This window comes from Balaenoptera ricei, chromosome 17 (genome assembly GCF_028023285.1).
Source record: "Balaenoptera ricei isolate mBalRic1 chromosome 17, mBalRic1.hap2, whole genome shotgun sequence".
NCBI lineage: Eukaryota > Metazoa > Chordata > Mammalia > Artiodactyla > Balaenopteridae > Balaenoptera > Balaenoptera ricei.
The window spans coordinates 36,227,899-36,250,903 of record NC_082655.1 but is presented as its reverse complement, the minus strand read 5'-3'; the positions used below and the strand labels follow the sequence as shown (position 1 = coordinate 36,250,903).

At 44.0% G+C, this 23,005-nt stretch overlaps 1 protein-coding gene across 7 annotated transcripts in view; it reads right to left on the bottom strand.

Moving 5' to 3' along the window:
* SNX31 (sorting nexin 31) overlaps positions 1-23,005 on the bottom strand; it is a 68,718-nt gene that overhangs the window by 36,146 nt on the left and 9,567 nt on the right. For 6 of the 7 annotated variants that reach the window (XM_059901335.1, XM_059901334.1, XM_059901331.1 and 3 more), the window contains exons 3-5: positions 18,041-18,155; positions 14,690-14,754; positions 1,958-2,068 (exon numbers count right to left, since the gene is read on the bottom strand). In XM_059901335.1, coding sequence (XP_059757318.1) covers positions 1,958-2,068; positions 14,690-14,754; positions 18,041-18,098 — 234 coding nt within the window. In that variant the 5' untranslated portion in view covers positions 18,099-18,155. The remainder of the gene's footprint in view (positions 1-1,957; positions 2,069-14,689; positions 14,755-18,040; positions 18,156-23,005) is intronic. The other variant, XM_059901337.1, reaches the window with a different exon arrangement.

Sequence of the window (23,005 nt, the reverse complement as noted above, 5' to 3'; positions counted from 1 at the left end):
CCCACTTTGTAAGTCCTGGGAGGGCAATTTAGGGAACTGTGTTTTGTGTTTTGGGGTCTCTTGGTATAAATCCACTCAAGTGTTAAGCATCAAGGGCCCTTGATAATTTCTAGAAAGATCATTCTAGAAATCAGTACAGATTAGCAAGATTGGAAGCAGGGAGATTAGTTTGGGAGCTGCTAGGGGCATGGGGATGAAGGGGAGGAAATTGAGAGGGGGATGAATAGGAGAGAGACTTGGGATGTAGTGTCAGTAGGATTTGGGGGAGTGAAGGAGGAGGACCCAGGGTAACTTCTCAACGGATGGCCTCAGCAACCAGGTCACAATCCAGGAGCCAAGAAAAGGGTGTATGTAGTGACTTTAGTAGGAAGAAAGGTGCAAAATAATCATTCTTGAGCAGAGCAAGATCTAGAGAAGGAGTATTTCCTAATCTGAGGACTCAGCCAGGAGGGCATAGGTGGGCTCAAATCTCCAGGCTGGGAAGGGGAGCCATGATGCAGAGGAGGGTCCCACAGTCTCAGGTAGAGGCAGGCTCAAGAGCTGGGAGCCCAGCAGGCAGCACCTCCGGTCATCGGCTCAGAAGGTGGCAGACACCAGGACCCCAGCACAAGAAATTTCCGTCCTTGGAAAGGTCCTAGAAACTTTCCGACTTCCTCCTGTTTATAACTTCTTATTCTCCCTTGAATATTTCTCTGGAGGATTAGAATTTGTGAAAGAATTTCGATCTAAATGGAACCGGAGGATATAAGATGGAAAGCCCCACAAGTGTGCCTCAGGAAGACAAGACGTAAGGACTGAGAGGCTGATTTCCCGTAAATGCCTAATTCACAGAAAACAGATAATATTGGAATTTTCTTAAATGATAGGGAGTTAGTCCGGGGTTGCCTCATATCAGCCTTGGGAAATTTTGCTCATGGTTTCTAGAGACCCAAACAAGATAATGACCCAGGTCAGGTTGGTCTCACAAAATAAGTGGAATTGAGCTTTGTTTGTGTGACCGGACTGGTTTTGTCTGCTGGGGGAATTTTCAAATCTGGTCTCCATTTGTTTTGATTTTGGTAGACTCTAACTGAACTCTCCCCTCTTTACATTCCTGGCTCATAAATAAAGCCTCCCCCAAACCCTCAGCAGACATGCCGGCAGCCTTTCCAGCTTTCATGTCCCCAGCTGCAATTCCTCTGCTATTCCTGAATACACTCATCTTCTTGACAATTTTGAACTACCTCATTTTACCTTTTTATTTAAGTTGACAAACTAAAACCCTCCAAAGGCAAGGGACCTGGGAGCTGGCCCTAGAGCAGTGTGTGGGTGTGAGAAGACAGAGTCCTCTCTGAAGCCCAGCTCGAGGAAGGAAGGGCCTCAGGGACAGAGCTGGTAATGGCTGCATCTGCAGAAGGAAGGATGCTTTCTGGGTCTCGTCCTCTGAGTCCTCAGAGAACCGACCAGAACTCAGTTCTGGCCCTGTGGACCCAGAATTAGAAGTGCTGGGCATTGGTTTCAGGGGTTTTCCCCTGCGAGGGAGGAGGGACCACTCTTTCTGGCTTTGACAACCCCACTGTCACTCTCTGCCAGAAGCTGTCACCAGCCCACCTGGGTAGTCTCATCTGGGCTCCACCCTCCTTCCTGCTCCTAAGTAGGGACATCCTATAATAAGGCACTTGGCATATTTGCAGGGCACATCCCTGGCTGAGTTCCAGAGAACCAACAGCAGCTTTCGCAAGGACCTAGAAAGTTGATGCCCACAGAGGGGGAAAAAAAACAAAGAGACACTGGGGATTGGCTGTAGCTGAGATTCCTCCAACAGTCTGTCAGAAAAAGCCAGCATCTCTACAGATAAGTCATCCAGAGTAAAATGATAGGCAGGAAGCTTCTGGAAGGTAACCGTATCCTAGTCCCTGCCTTCAAACAGAATGATTCCTAAATTCAGTTCTGGGGCTGGAATTTGGATAGAATTTACCTCTAGGACTCTTTCGGCAGTATCTGATGTTAGAATTTCGACTTTAATGCTCCTTCCATCGGGCAGAAATATATCCAGAGACGCTTTCTTGGTAGTGATACTAAATGTGTCCTATAAGCAAAAGGAAGCACAATAAGCTTTGGCGCCCTTCCGTGGGGCACATCGACGCAGGAGACAGTCATCTTCCTCTCTGTGGGCCCTTGGGGCATACAGTATCCAAAGCAAATGAAAGCCAAGTGCAGAGATTTGGGGGACTGGTTTTGGGGGTGGGGTAGGGGTGAGGAGAGGGTGGAGAGGAGCCCAGGCAAAGCAATGACATGCAGCTTGAATAATTTCCAAATAAACAAGGCATCCGTCTTAGGAAAAAAGCTTTTGAGAAAATCATCCACGTGACTCTTGGTCATCCCAGATTTTAACTCTCATACTGAATATTGCCAGACATCCCTAAAAGTTCATAATATGCGCTAATTTATGGTTCTGCTGCAGCAAAACTCTGAAGCCGCAAACTCTGAGGCCTGTGCGGGGATCCGGTCTCTATCTGGTGAATGGGTACCCAGCTAAGGGGCCAACACCCCAGCTCAGCAGAGCCCTGCCTGCACTTTTGCATTCTGGCCTTCTGTGAGGGGATGCGTGTGTGCCAGAGGGGACTGCGAGTCCGGGCACCTGTGAACCTCTCGGATGGAGCATTCTAGTATGTCAGAGACATGCTAGAGACAGGGGAAGCCGGTCCGAGTTCAGGAAAGCGTGAGGCTGAGGTTGGCACTCAGTTACCGTAGAGAGAGTGACCCTGGCAGGGAGGCAGGGCCAGCGGCTGCCCACACGGGCCTCCAGGGCAGCTGCATCTGGTGGGGGGGGGGGAGCTGTTCTCAGTGCCTCTGAAGGGGACCCTGTCAGTCCACAGAGCTGCTTGTCTCTGGGAGGCTGATCCTGGTCACAGCGTTCTTATCTCAGGTTCCACGATGGACTAAACCCTGACGCAGCCACTGCATGCAATGTGTTCACTTCTCTCCTAGGCATTTAGAATGGCACTAGTGATGTGTCATCCTTGGGAGAAATGAGAAAAGAGCCATTCAAATCATTTTCTGTGTTCTGAGCCTGATATAAGCCAGAATATTAGTAATTAGCAACACAGTGTGTGGGGATGGGGGCGGGGGGTATGCGGGGAGAGGAAGTATCTCTTTTTAGTGACCAGAAAATTTACATCCAGGTCACCTCCTTCCTGGTATCGGTTTGGGGGAGGGAAGATCCTGATGACTGATCAGAAGATTATTGGGGGAACACGGGGTTGGGGCTCAGGTCAGCTGACCAGGTGAGACCCCTTTCCCCTCAACAGGCAGCACCTCGCCCTCCTTAGTCCTCCTGACCACCGCCTGCCATTCACAGACACAGCGGATTAGGCACCAGGCTTTGTAGGGAACCGGGAAATCCAACAACCCAATCGCACTGCCCAGGTACCTCAAAAGGTCCATCATGTTAGTGACAGGCTTATTTTTTCCTAATTTTGTTATCCAAGGGCAAGCTTTGACTTTAAATCTTAACCACGCCTACCCTGAACCCACTTACAATCACTAAATGTCTATGATTCTGAACCTAAGTACTTTAGAAGAGAAATGCTGCTGTTCCCCGGATTCAAAGGGTTCGTCCACAAAAGCAGCAGTTTGTGAATGTGTTATATCTACATATACAGGCAACTTGTAGAGATAGCATCTCATTTATGAGTAAATATAATATCTATGTATTTATTACATACAAATATATTATTAGATCACGATACTGATAATTGTGCTCTGTGCTAACTGCTTCACATACATTGATAGTAGCACATGTAATTCTCATAACAACTCCATGAGGGATATGCACTTATTAAGCCCCCTTTTTCAGATGAAGTACAAGTTTACAAAGGTTAAATAACTCCTCCAGGACATACTGCTAGTTGGTGGCAGAGGCAGGATTCAAGGCCAGCTCCTCATGACTCTACAGCCTGGGCTCAACTAGGTTGGACTTAACTCCTGGCTGGTCCAGGAAGGCTGGTCCAGCATTGCCTTGGAGTGAATATTTGTGTCCCTTCTCCCTCATTCATATGTTGAAGCCCTAACCTCCAATGTGATGGTATTTGCAGATGGAGCCTTTGGGAAGTGATTAGGGTTAAGTGAGGTTGTGTCCCTCATGATGGGATTAGTTTCCTTGTAGGAAGAGACACCACAGACCTTGCTCTCTCTGCACACACACACAAAGAAGAAATTTATTTCTCACAGTTTTAGGAATTTCTGTTAAGATTCCCAGTTATGGCAACCCGAGCAGACTAACGTATCATAACAATCATAGTGTTCCTTCCACTCTCAAAAGTGTCTGAGTTTGGATAAGTTACATGGCTGCCACGTTACTACCATAGTACCAGCATAAGGGACCATGTTATGCTGCCCCCTCCATGTACAATAAGTGTCTGTCTGCCTGAGTGAATCTGCCACTTATTGAACACTGTGCTGGTCAATTTTCAAACAGTCCTGTGGCTTCTCCCTGTCAGTACTAGCCTCCAAATCAGCAGATGCTAAACCAACCACCTGCCAGGTTTCCCCTTCAAGCATCCAGTGCTGGGACAACCCACCTCCTGGGATCCTGTGAAAATCACTCCAAGCCCTCCCACAGCATGTCAGGGGCACTGGTTTCCCGCCTACATAGCACAGGCCCTGAGCTCTCCCTACACAACCTCAGCCCTACTTTCTTCACTTCTACCTTCCTGGGGGGAATTGTGGCAGATTTCCCCACTTCCCCTGCAGTTATGGTAATTGATAACAGTAGGGCTCCCAAGACCCCATATCTAGCAGAGTAGTCAAGGGTCAGGGGTTTCCCCAGAGCAACTGTTGCAAATAGTCCCTTTCTAGGTATACCTTTGCCTAGGTCTTAGGTTCTTAAAGGTATTTGGCCTCACAAACACTTCTTACCTCCGAGGAAAAACACTCTTGAAATGAACGGAAAGATGTCATTGCCTTTGGATATGATTTAAGGAAAAGCTACCATTAATTTGTTACTTCAGTGCAACTCCCAACTCAAACTATATTGCAGACCAATAGATATCTAAATTATATAAACAGTTAAAATGATAGAAACGCATATCCATATTAAATTCTTCTGCAAAAGAAAAGTGAGGAAGCAGATTGCATTGGTAGAGTGGGTCAGATTATAGATGGCCCTGAAATCAGACACTTGAGGATTTTATTTAAAAAGGCAAAAGGGGGCCATGGTGGTTCTGGATCAGGCACATGGAAGGATGTAAATGGAGTCATGGAAAGATGTGTCTGGAACTGTGGTGAAAATGAGCTAGAGGAGGGACTGGAGGATGTGAGAGACTTGAGCGAAGCTGGAGACAGTCATCCGTGCGTGAGGTACCGAGGGACGGGGCTAGACCGTGTGCTTAAGAAACGCATGATCCACAGAGCAGACTGCTTGGTTCCAAGCCTAAGTCCACCCTCACTGCATGTGACCCTGTGTAAACCTTGACGGGTGACTTCCCTTCTGTGTACTCCATTCCTTCAGCTCTAAAAGTAAGGATGGCAAGAGTGGGATGCCATTCATTGCAGACACTCAGATGACAGCTTTATTGTTTCATTATTGTTAGCAGTAGGAATGATGAGGTCGTTATGTATCTTTGATTTGACTTAGTGGCAACAGATAAGAAATAAAAGAGTCAAGAAAAGATTCAGGGGTGGGACTTCCCTGGTGGTCCAGTGGTTAAGACTCTGCACTCCCAGTGCAGGGAGCCCGGGTTAGATCCCTGGTCAGGGAACTAGATCCCACATGCCGCAACTAAAGATCCCGCATGCCACAACTAAAGATCCCGCGTGCTTCAACTAAGACCCACGCAGCCAAATAAATAAATAAATAAATAAATTTTTTAAAAAGAAAAGAAAAGATTCAGAGAGATATTTTCAACACTCATATCCAATCAAGTTCTGAGTCCTGTATATTCACATCTTAAAGTATCTCTTCAGTCCATCTACTTCTCTTCATCTTCACCACCAGCACTCTAGTCCCAACTGATATGTCCTCCCCCCTAGACTCCTGCAATGGCCTCCTTATAGGTCACCTTGTTTCCATTCTTGCCCCACTCCCCTGCTCCCCACAAGGCACTCTCCACACAGCAGTCAGAGAAATATTTTTTTAAATGCAAACCTGAAAATGTACCTCTCATGCTCCAAACTCTCTAATGTCCTTACATCATTCATGGGACACTAAAAAGAAAAACACTATTTTTCTCTACGCCACTCACGTCAACATTTTTGACACTAATTACGTGTTAGCACAGCCCACACGGATTAAGGACCAAGTCCCACAAGTCTGCCCCTCCCTCACTTCAGAAGCCAACTGCAAGTCCAGGCCTCCCATACTTCTGATCAACTCGCTATAAATCTGGGATTCCCAGCACTCCTCACTTGAGTTTGATAATTTTCTAGAATAGCTCATAGAACTCAGGAAAGCTCTTTACTTACTACAACCCATTTATTATAAAGGATACAACTCAGGAAGAGCCAAATGGAAGAGAAGGATAGAGCAAGGGATGTGGGTGCACCACCCTCCCAGCTCCTCTACATGTTCACCCACCCAGAAGCTCTCTGAACACCATAGTTCAGGGATTTTTATGGCGGTTTCATCATGTAGGCATGATCAATGATCAGCTCAATCTCCAGCCCCTCTCCCAAACCAGGAAGCCAGGGGGTGGGGCTGAAAGTTCCAACCTTCCAATCATGCTTTGGTCTTTGGGGTGACCAGCCCCCATCCTGAAGCTCTGTAGGGGCCCCCAGCCACCAACTATCTCATCAGCATGCAAAAACACACCCTTAGCACTCCAGAGGTTCCAGGGGCCTTAGGAACTCTGTCAGATGCTCCTATCATCCCCATCACTCAGGAAACAGCAAGGGTTTTTGGAGCTCTGTGTCAGGAACCGGGTTCAGAGACCAAATATCTATTTCTTTTTTTTTTTTTTAAGTGTTCCACAATTTATTTCTTTTCTCATGTGCACATAAAATGAGAAGTTAATATTTAACATATTTAGGATCTTATATTTTAGTTTCCTCTGACTCAGTTTACAAATGGACATGAAGATAATCAGCATCGTAAAAATGTTAGCATTGGGGCTTCCCTGGTGGCGCAGTGGTTGAGAATCTGCCTGCTAATGCAGGGTACACAGGTTCGAGCCCTGGTCTGGGAAGATCCCACATGCCGCGGAGCAACTAGGCCCGTGAGCCACAACTACTGAGCCTGCGCATCTGGAGCTTGTGCTCCGCAACAAGAGAGGCCGCGATAGTGAGAGGCCCACGCACCGCGATGAAGAGTGGCCCCCGCTTGCCACAACTAAAGAAAGCCCTCGCACAGAAACGAAGACGCAACACAGCCAAAAATAAATAAATAAATTAAAAACAATTAAAAAAAAATGTTAGCATTGATGTCAACATCACCAGTGATAAGTCATCTTGAGAGTACATACCCTAGGTATGATGTGATGGGAATGGCACTTTACCTTTGTGATCTTCCTCACCAAAAACTCTGAAAAACTTCAGAGTCTAAATATCTATTTCTTATTCTGTCTCGGAGACCCAACCCTTTGCCATTGGTCAGGATGAGGCAAGTCAGTTGGCAGTTGCCCTTCACTCTCCTTCCTCCTTCTCTCTAGCAATCACCCTACAGGTTGCCTCAGCCAGTGGAGCTCTGACCCCATCCGAGAGAGGGAAAGGAGGGTGCTCTCCTTCAGGTGGGGCTGCCAATCCTGAAGCAGAGGCCATGGCATGAAGACGCTCTGTGAGAATGAAATCAACACAGAGGAAAGCAGAGCTCGGGGTAGGGAGTGGAAAGAGTGTGCCGGCCAAGCTTCCCCAGCTTTTCCGTTAAATGAATACATTTCCCTTTTATGGTTGTCCCTTGCGATTGAAAAAGGCCTGACTAATATGGAAATAGTTGAACTCCACCTTACCTATGCTAAGTATTCATTTCTTGCATGCTCTATTTTTTTTTTAATAAATAAATAAATTTATTTATTTATTTATCTCTGGCTGCGTCGGGTTTTTGCTACTGCGTGCGGGCTTCTCAATGCGGTGGCTTCTCTTGTTGTGGAGCACAGGCTCTAGGCGCGTGGGCTTCAGTAGTTGCGGCACGCGGGCTTCAGTAGGTGTGGCCTGTGGGCTCTAGAGCGCAAGCTCAGTAGTTGTGGTGCATGGGCATGTGGGATCTTCCCGGACCAGGGATCGAACCCATGTCCCCTGCATTGGCAGGTGGATTCTTAACTACTGCACCACCAGGGAAGCCCTGTGCTCTTGGCTTTTTTATACGTAATTTGTTTAAAGCTGGGTCAGATGGCTGCTTAGATGATAAACTCCTTCAGAGCAGGGATTAGGCAGTACATTTATTTTGAAGGGTGCCCTGTGCAAACAGATATTTGAATAATCTTGGTGCCATATTTCTCAAAATAATCCAAGTGAGAGGATCAAAGGAACTATGATAGTGGCATCTAAAATGGCACATTTAATATTGATTATTTATGCACATAACCTCCCTCTCGAGCCCACCACTCCATATTTACATGACCTCGATTTGAGAAGAGAATGTTAAGATTAAAGTCTCCAGTGTTCTGTTTGACACAGCGACACTGGTTTCAGTTGGGCAACCTCCTCTCCGTGGGTAACCTCCTCATCAAAGGAGGTACAAAGTTTAAGTGCCACCCAACTCTTTGCCATTGGTTAAAAGGAGACGCGTTGGTTGGCAACCGGCCCTCAACTGCCCGCCCCTCCAGCTTGTCCTCTTGGTTGCCTCAGCCAGCGGAGTTCTGACTCTCACTCTGCTTCAAGCTTTCCCACTTTCCCCAAGACTCCAACCATATTTACCTCCTCCCTCATCCCCACCAGGTGACCTCACCTCTTATAAGTCACAGAGGAAACATCAAGAGGGGACTCAGTCTACTTCATCTCACAAACCTCAGACCTGCCTGTAGCCTCGCCCAGTCTTTCTCTCTGTCTCACATTCATTTCAGGAGGACTCCTTCCTCCACCCAATCCCAGTTCGTGTTCAACCCTCCTTCCTCAAGGACTTGGTCCCATTGATTATCAAGGCCAATCCCATCTCCTTCTCCACTGGCTACTCCCCACCGGCAGGCGGATTTACTCAAATCTCTCTCAAACATCAGAAAGACAGAGACTCTGGGTGGATCACCTCCAAGAAAAGGATCTGACTGGTTTGACCGTGGGAGAAGTTCTGCTTTCCGTACTGCTATGGGTATGGATAGAGTCATATGTTTAAAAACAACTAAGCATTTTTTTTTCTTTTAAATGATGCCATTTTTAACTCCCCCCCAAAAACCCACAAAAGTTGTTCAAGAAAGTAAGGGTAATCATAAACATTATTTGTTCAGTAGTAAGAAATATTTATGTATTATAATGATCAAAATATTGACTAAGGATTTAATTTTTTTTAATTGTAATATAACAAAATTGGGGGGAAGAGGGGAATGAAAGAAGGTGATACAAGAAGGCTGAATTCTCGTCCCCCATAACAGGCAGTCAGTGGATAATGTCTTCAAATTGAAGAACAGGGGAAAGAGATGTATATCGTTAACCTCTAGATATTTAAATATCTAAAGAAAAAGCTAAAAGATTTGAAAGCCATTGCCTCTGGAAAGCAGGAAATGGTTATAGTATAATCCTTTCTAGCACTATTTTACTTTTAAATCCTTTTTAGCACTATTTTACTTTTAAATCCTTTTTAGCACTATTTTACTTTTAAAACTATCAGCACATTTTGCTTTGATTAAAAAAATAAACATTTTTAGAACAATATGGTAAAGAGGAGAAATAAACCATTGAAAAACCTTTGTATTATGAGATAAAAGCAAGTGAACAACAGATAAAACATTTGGAGTGGTGATCAAGGAGGAATTTGGCTCTATTTGTGATATTTGAATTTTACTTTACATATATAATTTATAAAATGTAAAAGCCATACAAAAACGCAATTAGAGGAAAGAAACCAAAGTGGTGGGTTCGGATTGTAGAAAAACAAAACTTAACTCATCTTGATCTAGGGCAGATCAGGAATTAAAACAATTCACAGTAGTAAATGGAATGCATTTATCTTTAAGAAACCTCGAAATCCTCCAATACCATGGGCTGCCTTAACACATTTTGAAACATGTGCTAATTCTTTTCAAGTCGAATGTAACACCCTGAGAAATTGTTTAATTTATCAAAGAAGCTCCATCAGTATGCTTTATTGATATTCTGCTCTGAGGCAGAAGAATGTCTGGTAGCCACAGTGCTTACCCTGAGCTTTATTATCCAAGAAAATCCATATTTGGACTCGCCAACCTCTAAATTTCCATCACACTTAATAATCGGCCCTAATCATTTCACTCCAAGGGACACAGAAAACATTCTTAAGAGGAAATGGGGAAACAGTCATTTCCTAGAGCCCCCAGAGCTATGGTGGGCAACACTTCCCAGATACATAAATTGCCCCTAACTTCCCAAGTATACAAAAGCCATTCCAAATACCTTCTTAGTCTCCTTTTTCTCAAACATGTTGTTCACACTTTAGATTAAGAACCAGGAACATAAAAAGTCTTTAGTCTAAAGACTTTGGTTTTGCCTTTTCAAAAGTCCCTTCATCTCAGAGGCAATCGCAGGGCAAAAACACAGAGCATGGTAAGTCGGGGGGCGAGGGGGTGGGTGGAGGCTAGACACACACAACAAGGGGTACTTGGTGGGGGGCGGGGCTGGGGGGCGGCCACCACTCTAGAAATATCTCATGGCATCAGTGGATCCAGGCTCGCTGGGCTTCCACTTATGAAGATGTGGGTCCTTGGACAAATTACTTAACCTGAAAAAGAGATACTAACAGCACCATCCTCCACAAGTTGTGAGGGATAAATGAGATACCACACAGAAAGCACTGGGTCTGGCCCAGACTGAATGCCCTGTACAGGCAAACCCCTCTGATGACTGCAGCTTGCCTTTGGCCATCCTTGATAGAGCCTCCTCGGAAGTCTCCTACGCGGTCACATGTATTCACGTTTCTCACACGGCGTGTCCTTGCCCAGAGACAGGAAGATGTGCTCGTACTTGCTGAGCCCTGGAGAGCCACGCCCGTGAGCGTGTGATAATTTGGCAATAACCACTGGGAAACTGCAGGCCAGGCACTTATCAAAGGCAGTGAAAATATTTAGGTGGGGTCTATATAATACTGCGGTGGGGAAACTTCCCAATCCCTGCTCCCTGGGTTCCTTTAATGGTCTGGCAGACCCACACCTCACCATCTTTGAAGAAGTTGAAAATGGTCCCAAGCCTGGACAACTGGGTTTTCAGAGGGGCTGTCTCTGGTGAAAATTGGGTCTGGTCAGGGAGGAGGGAAGCAGAGGTACAAAGATGCAGCAGGCAGGACTCAAGCCACATAGAAGCTGTGTTAAAGCAGTTCATCAGGAGGCACTAGGCAGGTCTGGGAGCACAACTCTGGGCCCATTTGACACCACCTAGTGTCTGGGGAGAGATGTGCTGGCGCCATCTTTGCCGGAAGCAATCTCTCAGCAGGCTGGGAAGAGGAAAAAGGACTGGCATTGGTAATAGCAGGAGGACCTCACAGGTGTTATGACATTGGCCAGATTACATTTAAGTGCCTTAAGAGCACTGGCTCACTTAATCCTCCCAACAACACTAAGAGAGGAGCCATTCTCCCCATTTTAGAGATAGGGAGACTGAGATACAAAGAGACTAAGTAAATACAAATCCAAAGTAGGGCAGCCCAAATTTGAACCTTGGCCATCTCACTTTGAGCCTGCACTCCTAACCACTAAGCTAGTTCTGAGGCTGATTAGTCAGCAGGATGGTTGCAGATGTGATCTTGATAAGAGAAACTGTGGTTTGGGTTTCACTGCAGACATGACGCTCTGGCCTGGGGCAAAGTGTTAGTGAGAAAGTCCTCAGAAACGGAGAGGCAAGATCCAGAAGTACGGCAGACAGGTTCCACCAGCTCAGCTCCAGCAACTCCCAACACCGTGGGTCAGCCATCAGCTGGCTCACTGAATGCACCCCTTTCAAAGCTGACGGATCACCTGGGAAGAACCAGAGGCAAAAATCCCGCAAGAAAGGAGGAAAGAAACATGACCAACTAAGGGTGAAAAATATATCCCCCCAAAAGTGATGCCACCAAGGAGATGAAAACAATGGCTGTGTTAATCAAAATAAGGCTTCTCTGAACTCAGACCTCAAAGAACAGATCAAGGTCTCAAAAAAGAGGTAAGCGAATAGACATGAAAGGAAGCTGGCCAAGTTCACGGAAGCAACAGAAGCGAAAAATAAAGCCATTGCAAAAGTGAAAATCTCATCAGAAGAAGCAAGAAGAGACACTGCAAAATGCAGCGGGGGCAAAAGGTTTCTGTGCAGAGTTATACAGATAAAAAAATACTGAGAGCACTAAAATCAAATAAAACAGATGTAGAGAACAAATGTATGGACACCAAGTGGGGAAAGGCGGGGTGGGATGGATTGGGAGATTGGGATTGACATATATACGCTAATGTGTATAAAATAGATAACTAATGAGAACCTGCTGTATAGCACAGGGAACTCTACTTCAATTCGCTGTACAGTAGAAACTAACAGAACATTGTAAAACAACTATACCCCAATAAAAAAGAAAGAAAGAAAGAAAGGAGGAAAGAAAAACACATTAAAAAAAAAAACAACAACTCCTTTAAATTATCAGGAAAAAAAAAACACTCAAAACAAAGCTCCAAAACACTGCCACCCTCTGAATGATTTTTAGAAAGCATTGAAAGCAAAAACCATAATGCACACAAAGATGACAGAACCACGGCTGACTGTACCTCCATGCATTCGCATAGAATGATTTGCAAGATGTAAACTTTGAAAAACAAGGTTCAGAAAGTGGGTAGAGTGTGTGCTTATCTGTAAAGCAAAAAAGGATATGCATACATATGAATGCTTGCATGTGCATGGAAATGTGTAGAAGGGACATACATTAAACTGTAAACAACTGTTGTCTCTGAGGGGGGGGCCCTGGAGATCCGTGGTGGGTGCGAGGTTACTTTCATCATAGACCCTTTTGTGCTGTTGGAATGTTACCACCAGCACCGCCTCAAAAACAACCTTTTCAAAGAAAAGAAAAGTATGTACATATACATATATATATATACACACATACCATTAAGTGTATGTGAAAGTACGAGCAATTATACAATGGGAGGGGAGGCTCTAGGGGCATTTCTCAGTTGGCTGGACCAGTAAGTTTGTCAACACACTTGAACAACTGAGTAAATGCAAATTTGCTCCCAGTTTTTACACGTCTGATCAAGGTATCATTCGTCCCTGACCTAAGGAGCCAGTTCAATAATATCACGTCATCATGTAATTTCAATCCTTTTGAAGCTCTTCCATTCAGTCAAGAATGTACACGCAGGGCTTCCCCGGTGGCGCAGTGGTTAAGAATCCGCCTGCCAATGCAGGGGACACAGGTTTGAGCCCTGGTCCGGGAAGATCCCACGTGCCGTGGAGCAACTAAGCCCGTGCGCCACAACTACTGAGCCTGCACTCTAGAGCCCGCGAGCCACAACTACTGAAGCCCGCGTGCCACAACTACTGAGCCCGCACGCCTAGAGCCCGTGCTCCACAACAAGTGAAGCCACCTTAGTGAGAAGCCCGCGCACCACAGCGAAGAGTAGCCCCCACTCGCCGCAACTAGAGAAAGACCGCACGCAGCAACAAAGACCCAACGCAGCCAAAAATTAATTAATTAATTAAATCTATATATTAAAAAAAAAGAATGTACATGCGGCATAAAAATGTTCCCATGTGTACCACCTGAATGGGTGTTGTGCTAAACAAATGTACTTGGCCAAGTTCCAGCCTCTAGGGGACAAGAGGCCAGTTGTTCTTTAGACCAACAAAGGAAAGGGAGTTGCTGTCTGTCACTATGTTGAGACTGAATTTTCTCCATGATCCGTTTACGATACAATTAGGAGCAGAGGGGGCTTCCCTGGTGGCGCAGTGGTTGGGAGTCCGCCTGCCAATGCAGGGGACACGGGTTCGAGCCCTGGTCCGGGAAGATCCCACATGCCACGGAGCAACTAGGCCCGTGAGCCACAACTACTGAGCCTGCGCATCTGGAGCCTGTGCTCGGCAAAGAGAGACCGCGATTGTGAGAGGCCCGTGCACCGCGATGAAGAGTGGCCCCCGCTTGTCGCAACTAGAGAAAGCCCTCGCACAGAAACGAAGACCCAACACAGCCAAAAATAAATAAATAAATAAATAAATATTTAAAAAAAAAATTAGGAGCAGAGAATATACAAGTGATACATGGCTATTACTGCTGTCCTGAGGTCTTCACTGTGGCACACTTGGAAGTCCCAGATACAAAAGTAGGGTCCCACAATTGTCATGGGGGCCCTTAATGGTAAAATGTTCTCTTCTCCATGGCCAGTTTTGAGATGCACAATGCTTAAGCTACAGGAAAAAAGGTATCTGCTTAAATAAAATGGGCAAAAGGTCAAGTGACACACTTAATTTTCCATCTAGAATCTAAACTTCCAAAACAACAAAATAGGAACCATTTTCCTGTTACTCCAAACGAATGTATTTTATCTGAATCCAGGCTCTGTAGGGCTGATGACCAGAAAAGCACACATGGAGACATATTCTGCAGTGAAATAATGACCTTAGTCAAGAAAAGCAAGCTTACCAGCTGCACCAGTTTCAAAAAATCAACGAAGACATCACTTCTCAACATGTTTGGGTCCATGGTTACTGAAAAACAGGGACAGCGAGCCAGGTTACCACGGGGCTGGGTTGACTGCTCTGTCCTCCAGGAAGCCCTCCAGGCCTTGCCAGTGCACCGCTGCCTCCTTGAAGGCGATGGAGCCTGTGACTTCTCAAATTCAAGAAAATCTACAAAGCCCGCCTCCTCCAGGCAGCCTCGCAGATGGCATGAACCCATCACACCAATCCGGCTGACTGTTTCCAGGAATCCTACTTTATTCATGCACACCCATGGCCCAATATCCATCTAGCTGCCCCTATAGAAGGATTATGAGGTTAATACGAGGTAGCAATAAGATCTAAAAATTTGGACCTAGACTCCCACTTTAGCAAGATGCTTGGTAATTTGAAAATTTTAAATCAACCAAGAAACACTGATTGAGAGGACCTCTTTTCACGATAGGAGCTCTCAAGAGGTTACCAAAAAAAAAGCAATTATAAGGCCGTCAGATATTTAAAATTTCATTCTTCTATACTTATAAGAGCAATTTCCCCCTTAGTTTTAAGGCTCCAGATACCAATACCCAGCACTGTGGCCCGAGCAGATGGGCCAAGACTTTCCCCTGAGGACCTCACACTCACACGTGAAGTGCTTCTCAGCGGCTTCCTCACTTCTTATCTTCCTCCCCACAAGTCCTCTCCTGGACCCTGCACTTGAGCTAAACTTATCCAATTTCTAAATCTGTATTAAATGTCTTTCTTTTTGTTGCTGTTTTACTGATTTTGTCAAATAACTTCTACCAGCATTCAAAACTAGCACTGACTGAGGTCATTTGAGGTAGTGCTTCCCAAACGATGCCATGTTTTTCAAAATAAAGTAACTAAGAGAGAGAGTGTCTCTGTAACAGGAGAAACTTTTTTTTTTTAAAGGGGGAAAAAGCTCTTGTCTTATTTTCTGGAATATGTGTACCATGTATACAAACTAATCATTATAATCATTAGCGTGGATCCTTGGGGATGGGGAAAGCTATTGAAGAAGTGTTCATCCAACTAGTATTTACTGTACAACTGTTAAGTACCAGGTACTATGCAAAGCACTTGGTATATTTTAGCTCACTTAATCTTCACAACAAAAGAAGATTACCTGAAGTAGATAGTATCTCCATTTTACAGATAAAGACACTGAAGCTCAGAGAAGGTAAGTGTCTTGCCCCAGGTCACACAGCCAGTGAGGTGCAAACCTGGGACTTGACTCTAGGTCTGAATAGAGACTGTGTTCACAGTCACAGCACTATGCTGCACTGTCTCCTTCCTTCACCTTCCAAGAGGATGCATGAAGCATCCTGACTACAGATAAAGGCCAGGCCTGGAGAAGTGACCCTTTAAGCAGTGTGATCATTTGTGAAAAGGCCAGTTGTTAAAAGGAGTATTTCACGAAGATATGAGAACACAAACCAAGAAGGAATGAAAATTCAGAAGATATTACATTTTGAGTTTGAAAGGGTTTATTTAACAGGTCTAAAAGAGGTATAGTCTCCACTACAAAAGATGAATGGAAAATAGATGACTTCTAGAATTTCTATTTACCATGTTTAAAAAAAATATGTGCAGCCCTGAGAAATAATGAGGTAAATCTATAATCTCTCACCTAAAATGACCTGTAAGAGTAATATTTTAAAAGGAATAAAATCAGCATACAGAAGAGAAAGCTTTTTTTCTTTTGTTATGAAGGACATTAGTGGGGTAGTTGGTGAAGTTTGAATAAGGTCTCTATATTAGATAGCATTATTATATCAATGCTAATTGCCTGATTTTGATAACTATACAGTAGTTACAGAAGAGTTGTCCTCCATCTTAGGAAATACACATAGATGTATTTAAGGGTAAACTGGCTTGTATATGCAAAACAAGCATCTCAAAAAGTTATATATAATATATATGTATGCACACATTCATAATACAAACAGAGACATGGGAAAGTGAGAGAGAATGATAAAGCAAATGTAATATGTTAACATTTGGGAAATCTGGGTAAAGAGAATACAGAAAATTTTGCATCAGGTTTGCAACTTTTCTGTAAATCAGAAATTCTTTCAGAATAAAAAGTTTCAGAGACTCAGATACAGAAATGTGTATAAGGTAAGTTTCAATTTGTGTTTAACCAACAGGGATGTACCCACACACTAGAATACACATGATGGTTTCTGAGAAATACACAAGCCACTTGTAATAGTGTTTTCTTCTAGAGGCTTGGGAATCTGAGGTGGAAGGGAATGTACCTTTCATTTTATACTCTTTGGACGGGCTATATTTTTAAAACATTTTATGTCTATACCATTTCCCCCTTTTTAAACCTTTAAATATTTGAATGCCAGTGTTTCTATTTTTCCCCACCCCGTTCTCTTTGTGAGAGCTCAGTCCTGTTGTGCACAACACTTTTCAGGAAACCAGCAATGGGCCAGGACCTCTGTATTGCCAACCTCACAAGGCCAGAGTAGACCTCAGAGTATCCCTGGTGCCTTAGCATGGCTCCTGGGGAAGACAGAGATGGAATAACCAACTCTGGCACTGCCAGTAAACATCTCCGCTATCTCCTGAGAGCTTTCACATAAGCAGTTCATTTTATCTGTTTGTTCAGTCTTAATCCAGAGATATTTCTTTGACTTCTACAATCAAAGCCAACACAGAGCACCCGGGGGCAGGGGCTGCGGGGTGATGAATCTAAACAAAGCATTTTTTTTTTTTAATATTTTATTTATTTATTTATGGCTGTGTTGGGTCTTCGTCTCTGTGCGAGGGCTCCCTCCAGTCACGGCGAGCGGGGGCCACTCTTCATCGCGGTGCGCGGGCCTCTCACTGTCGCGGCCTCTCTTGTTGCGGAGCACAGGCTCCAGACGCGCAGGCTCAGTAATTGTGGCTCACGGGCCCGCTCCGCGGCATGTGGGATCCTCCCAGACCAGGGCGCGAACCCGTGTCCCCTGCATTGGCAGGCAGACTCTCAACCACTGCGCCACCAGGGAAGCCCAACAAAGCATTTTTAAACCAAATACAAAGACCACATATTTTATGACTCTATTTATATGAAATATCCAGAGCAGGCAAATTTATAAAGGCATAAATTAGTGTATAAAGACAGGGGCTGGTGGAGGACAGAAACAGGGATTGACTGATAATAGGTATAAAATTTCTTTTTGGGGTGGTAAAAATGTTCTTAGATTAGATTATGGTGATGGTTGCACAATCCTGTAAATATACTAAAAACCACTGAGTATATATATAAAATGGGTGACTTTCACATCTCGATAAATCCGTTTTAAAAAATCCAAATACATACCATTTTGCAAATACTGTTCCAACTGGTCCCTTCTCTCATCAGCCATAGATGCGGTCATCGCGAGATAGTACTTTGGTGGAAAGGGTGGCAGGCAATTTCCAAACACCCGCCTTAGCTGAAAGATCCAGAAAACACACGGTTAAGGCAAAGCGCCTGAAATTCAGGGTTGGTGAGATACCAAAGCCTCCTCTTAGGGCAAGTCTCTCTCCAGCACTTTATTCAAAATGAACCCTTCCTGGTGGCCAAAAGGAGATACCTTGATTTTCTTAAGGAGCAATTTATTTCTGTATAGGTTTCTAGAACACTATTAGAAATATCATGGACTGACAACTCCAGTCTGAGTTTGGTAGATTTGGGGTACATTTTAATTTTTCATTTGTTTTTACAAAACTGCCCACCAGTCACATCATACAATATTCCTTTAATTAATTCCCCAATAGCATCTGTGACGTCAATGATGAGAGTTAGGAATTTAATTCCCCCACCATGCCCCCCACCCAATCTGAATATAACAGCAGATGTTTACAGCTGTGCTATCTAATTTGGTAGCCACTGACAATGCAGCTAGTCCGAACTGAGATGGACGGTAAGAGTAAAATACACTCCAGACTATGAAGACTTAGTACAGAGAGAAGAGAATGCAAAACATCTCGTTAATAATTTTTTGTATTGATTACCTGTTGAAATCATATTTTGGATCTGTTGGATTAAATAAAATATATTCTTAAAATTAATTCCACCTGTTTCTTTTTATGCTTTTTAACATGTTAAAATTTTAACAGAAAATTTTATATTACATATGTGGCTCACGTTATATTTCTAGTGGACAACGCTGGTTTCTAGAATTCCTATAGTGCTGACAGATGATCCCGGTAGAAACCCAGCCAGGCCCCTTCCTCCTCCCCACACACATATGACCCAAGACCATGGCGGAAATTATTTTTATGCAAGCTCATAGTGGATGCATCAAAAATAATTTTTAAATTAAGATAACCAAAAGTGCATCTTCCTTCATTCTGGCCTTACACTTACAGTGATAGCTTGAAGATAAGATACCTCATCATTCTCTTTAAAATAGGAGAAAGGAAACCAGTAAGAAACCCACTGAGATTTTAACATGGTACCTCTGGAGCAGGAAGGCTCAGTGGTTTAAAGAAAATGAAAGCAGATCTAAGAGAAATGAGACTGCAAACAAATAAGAACTTTCATTCCATGACCTCTGTCAAAAATACAGTGTGTGTTTGGCAAATATTTACCTTGCATAGGCCTTAACTTCAAAATACAACCAGAATCTGACCACATCTCTCCACCCCCACTGCCATCACCCCGGCCCAAACCACTGTCATCTCTTCCAGTTTATTGCAGTAGCCTTCCAACAGATCTCTCTGCCTCTGTCCTTGCTTCCCTTCTGTCTATTCCTAATACAGAATCTGAGGTTATAACTTAAAAATGTAAGTCAGATCATTCCTCTGCCCTGTGCAAAATCCTTCATGGCATCCCATCTCACTCAAGTACAAGCCAAAATTCTTAGAGTGGCCCAGAACTGTACCATCCGATAAGATGTCCATTAACTGCCTGTGACTCCTTAAATTAAAATAAAATAAAATTTAAAATTCAGTTTCTCAGTCATACAAGCCACATTTTAAATACTCAATAGCCACTGGAAATGTGGCAAGTTGCTACTGAATTGGACACAAAAGATATAGAGCATTTCCACCAGCACATAAAGTTCTATTGGACAGTGTTGATCTAACACCTAGAAATGTTATTAACTGCCTACCTGTAGGGAAGATACAGCTCCCTGATTTGCTTTGTTTGGTCTGCTAGGTTGTTTGTTTGACTACTAAAGAATTTTCATTTGATGCCAACATTTATTTTTGCAATTAAAAAAATTTTAAAGTTATGTCCTGGAGAGAATACAAAATGGTACAGCCACTTTGGAAGATAGTTTGGCAATTTCTTACAAAGTAAACATAGTTTTACCACATAGTGCAGCATCCCACTCCTAGTTTTTTACCTAACAGATTTGAAAACTATGTCCACAAAAACCGGCATACAAATGGTGCTTTATTCATAACCACCAAACGCTGAAATCAACCAAGATGTCCTTCAGTATGTGAATGGATAAACAAACTCTGGTGTATCCCTACAATGGAATATTACCCAGCAATAAAAAGAAATGAGTTGTCAGCCATAAAAAGACATGGAGGAATCTTAAATACATACTGATAAATAAAAAGCCAGTCTGAAAAAGCTACATACTATATGACTTCAATTATATGATATTCTGGAAAAAAGCAAAATTATAGAGAGAGTGAAAACATCAATGATCACCAGGAGCTTGGGATGGGGGTATTGAATTGGTGAAGCACATGGAATTTTTTAGGGCAGTGAAACTAGTCTGTATGATACTGTCATTGTGGATACATGAGGCTATGCATTTGTCAAGCCTACTGAACTTTACAATACAACCTTAATGTGTCCAAATATTTTTTAAAATAATTTAGGAAGTGGGGAAAAAAACAGGATGGAATGCAGAATGTGAGAAAACAATTTAACTATATTACAAATATATGAAACAACTGCAATGAAGGGGATGAGGGAAAAGGTGCTGACCTAAGTCACTTTGCAAATGAGTGGAGTCTGTAACAGTAAAGGCAAAAGAAGCTGTACAGAAGCACTGCGCTTTAGCTGATAAAGTTGTTTCCTACACAGGTACAGGTTAACAATTCTAATACCACTATATGTGTGTACAGAATGGAATAATTAAGTAAATGGATGGCAGATGGTGGGAGTCAGGTTTCTTACTGTTGGAATGAGAGTTTTCGGGTAAGTAAAGGGAATAGGCTAGCGTAAGCCATGTGGTAATGGATTATTGTCAGAGATATTGGTATGAACTCATGTTTAACTTAATAGACATACAGATGGTTACACATAGAAGTATTTACAGACATGCATATATACACATATATTTTCTTGCTGTGTCAGCTGAGAGGGCCTAGAAGCAATGACACTGCAGTAGCAGGGAACACATCTGGTGCCCAGATCTTGGTTTCTAATATCATTCTCCAATAAAAGCAACTAGGGCTCCAGGGAGAAATGGTTGACTCTAGGACCGAGGCAGGAAATATACAAGGTGAGTCTGGGGTATCTTGTAGCACCAGCAAATAAGAAAGTGTGCAAAACAAACAAGAGTCAACAACAGGGGTGTGTCAAAGAAACGCAGGAGCAAACTGAAAGAGCTCCCATAGGACAAGCTGGAACAATTTGAACAATAAAATAAAGTCTTACTGAAGTATAACCTAAAGTATAAAGTAAATATCTAGGAGTCTACATATATATAAATTATTGAATAGGTGGGGAGTAACCATGTCGAGTCTGACCCGGTTGCTGGACTGTCGCCGCTCCGCTCCGCGCAAAGGATCCGATGGCAGCGCCTGCGCTGATGGACCCACCTCAGGGCAGTGTGACCTTTGAGGATGTGGCCGTGTACTTCTCCTGGGAGGAATGGTGTCTTCTTGATGAGGTTCAGATACACCTGTACCTCGATGTCATGGTGGAGAACTTTGCACTTGTATGCATGCTGGGTAAGGCCCTCACACCCACCCCTATCTTCTGAGCTAGGTTCTGCCTTTCTGCTTTTCCCTAGGGGCTGCTGTGTCATTCTCACATCTGGACCATGGATACTGCTTTCTTCTTCAACTGCTTGGTCATATGTTGTGGTTACTATGGCTAGCCAGAGTGCATCCCTACTCCTTAGTGCCCTAACACCAGTAGCCCCAAAGTTGCAGCTAAGGATTCAGGCTTGCAGTGTCCTAGTTCCCTGACCAGGGATTGAACCCAGGCTAAAGCAGTGAAAGCTCCGAGTCCTCACCACTGGACTGCCAGGGAATTCCCGCAGGCTCTTTTCCTGGAGTTGAGGATGAAGAGACACCTTCTGAACAGAGCGTATCTGCAGAAGGAGTGTCACAGATGAGGACCCCCAGGGCAGGTTTGTCTCCTGAGAAGACCCAGCCCTGTAAGATGTGCACCCCAGTCTTGAGAGACATTTTGCACTTGGCTGAAGAGCAAGGAACAAATAGGGGGCAGAAAGCATACACATGTGGGCCATGCGGGAAACAATTCTATTTCACTGAAAACCTTCAAGAGCACCAGAAGCCGCATATTAGAGAGAATCCCGTACGATATGATATGGGGAGACCCTCATTTTGGAAGAGCTGCACAATCCACACAATAGGGAATCTACCTACCTACATGGAGATTGGGAACGACTTCGTGGCCAACATGGGACTTCAGCCACAGGCCACTAACACCAGGAAGAAACTGAACAACAGTAAGGAGTGTGAAGCTGTTTTTCACAGTGGAACAGGTCATCACAGCTGGGGAGAAGGCAAGAAAGCCTCCAGCCACACAGAAATACTTGTTCAGGATGAGAGAGTCCTTACTAGTAAAGGGTTTTGTGAGTGCAGCAAACGTGGGAAAGCCTGCACCCACACATGTAACTTTATTCAGCATGAGCCAGTTCACACTGGAGAAAAGCCTTATGAGTGCAGTGAATGTGGGAAATCTTTTACTGCTAGGTCAGGCCTTCGTGGTCATCAGAGAGTTCACAGTGGAGAAAGGCCTTATGACTGCAGTGAATGTGGGAAATCTTTTACTGCTAGGTCAGGCTTTCATGATCATCAGAGAGTTCACAGTGGAGAAAGGCCTTATGACTGCAGTGAATGTGGGAAATGTTTTACTGGTAGCTCTAGCCTTCTTCGTCATCAGAGAGTTCACAGTGGAGAAAGGCCTTATGACTGCAGTAAATGTGGGCAATCTTTTACTACTCGATCCTCTCTCTATGATCATCACACAGTTCACACTGGAGAAAGGCCTTATGAGTGCACTGAATGCGGAAAAGCCTTTAAGCAAAGACAGCTCCTCTGCATCCATAGGAAAATCCACACTGGAGAAAAGCCTTGT